The 1,958-nt window shown below is 37.9% G+C and overlaps 1 protein-coding gene across 1 annotated transcript; it reads left to right on the forward strand.

The window, feature by feature from the left end:
* Positions 1-392: 392 nt before the first annotated feature.
* LOC102948908 (olfactory receptor 12-like) lies at positions 393-1,340 on the forward strand. Its single transcript, XM_007081441.1, has one exon. It carries the CDS (start codon positions 393-395, stop codon positions 1,338-1,340), a length of 948 nt encoding a protein of 315 aa, XP_007081503.1.
* The last annotated feature ends 618 nt before the right edge of the window (positions 1,341-1,958 follow it).

Consider the following 1,958-nt stretch of genomic DNA (forward strand, 5'->3'; position numbering starts at 1 on the left):
TAGATTCTATTGGATTGAAAGAGGCAAGATTCGGACTCAGTCCATCTGATTCCACAGTTCTGAACAAATGGCATAAAATGACTGACCCAGACGTCCTCATTTCCCATACTGTAATGACACTAAGTACAAAATATATGATATATTTGGGTACTGGTTCTCCCAGGTAAGGCTATTCTGTCAGATGTGTTGCCAAGGACACTTAGCATTTTTTTTCATTTACTGGGAACTTTGGGAACCAAAAGTTAACAAGGCATTCCACAGGCTTCCTGATCATCCACTCATTTTCTCAGATAGGTCTCAGCTATGAAGAAAGAGCTGAATAGGAATTACTCAGAACTGACAGAGTTTATTCTTCCTGATCATCCACTCATTTTCTCAGATAGGTCTCAGCTATGAAGAAAGAGCTGAATAGGAATTACTCAGAACTGACAGAGTTTATTCTGCTGGGATTCAGAACATCTCCAGATGTACAGATTTTTTTATTCTTATTCTTCTTGCTTATCTACATGGTCATTGTGGTGGGAAATATCAGCATGATAATTGTCATTAAAATAGACTCCAGACTTCATACGCCTATGTATTTCTTTCTCAGAAATTTGTCCTATTTAGATCTCTGCTACTCCACAGTCATTGCTCCCAAAACTCTGGCTACTTTCTTGTCCACGGACAAGAAAATTTCCTACAATGGCTGTGCAACACAATTCTTTTTCTTCGCTCTTTGTGTTGGGACTGAAGGCTTTCTTCTAGCCGTGATGGCATATGATCGCTTCTCAGCCATTTGCTCGCCCTTCCTCTATACTGTACATATGTCTCAGCAGGCTTGTATTCGTTTAGTGTTTGGCTCCTATATCTGTGGAGGCATCAACTCCATGGTCCAAACAGGTTTCACCTTCAGTTTGCGTTTCTGTGGAGAAAACAGACTAGACCACTTTTTCTGTGACGTCCCAGCCCTGATCAAGATCTCATGTGCTGACACGTCTGTGAATGAGATTGTGCTGTACATTCTCTCTGCCCTCATCATCATCACCACCACAACTGTCATTGTGGTTTCCTATGCTTACATCCTGTCCACCGTCCTGAAGATCCCCTCGACCCATGGCAGGGGTAAGACCTTCTCCACTTGCAGCTCTCACATTACTGTGGTGAGCTTATTCTATGGGACGGTGTTCTTCATGTATGCCCAGCCTGGGGCCATCTCCTCACCACAGAAAAGCAAGATTATAGCTGTGTTCTATACTTTTATCATCCCCATGTTGAATCCACTGATTTATAGCCTAAGGAACAGGGAGGTGAAACATGCTGTGAAAAGGATACTGTTGAGAAAATTATCTTTTCATTGACATCCAGCTATCTATAAAACTGTAGAATAGAATAAAAACAATATTTTCAATAATTTGTTATAGAATAGTTTCAACTAAGGCCATCCAAAAGTTTTGAGTATCAAAGTGGTTTGTTTTTTTTTTTTTCAGGAGTAGAATTTAGTGATTCAACACTTACATATAACACTCAGTGCCCATCCCAACAAATGCCCTCCTTAATGCCCATCACCCCACCCAACATCCTCCAGCAGCATAATATCAATAGATTCTTTAGAAATGAATTTAAAAATCAATATAGATTTTTCATATTCCTACATAATTATTTCATGGTGTGATGTCTAGTTATTATGTAGATTTGTTGTTCATGTTTTTTTTTCTTAGATGCATATGCAAAATTATAACTTACAAATACAGTATCCTAAATTAATACACACATTCAATTTATTAATATATATCTACAAATATATATAAATATGTGTAAATATTTACATCTCCATCTATATATCTGGAGAGGGAGAAAGGCGGGAGAGACATTACTGAATGTTCTATGCTTTGTTTTCTCCAAATCATAATCAAGTTTGCTACTGTCCAATCTTTTCAAATGAGATTTCAAGATACTATGGTATTATAAATCATTGG

Source organism: Panthera tigris, chromosome B4 (genome assembly GCF_018350195.1).
Source record: "Panthera tigris isolate Pti1 chromosome B4, P.tigris_Pti1_mat1.1, whole genome shotgun sequence".
NCBI classification, from domain to species: Eukaryota; Metazoa; Chordata; class Mammalia; order Carnivora; family Felidae; genus Panthera; species Panthera tigris.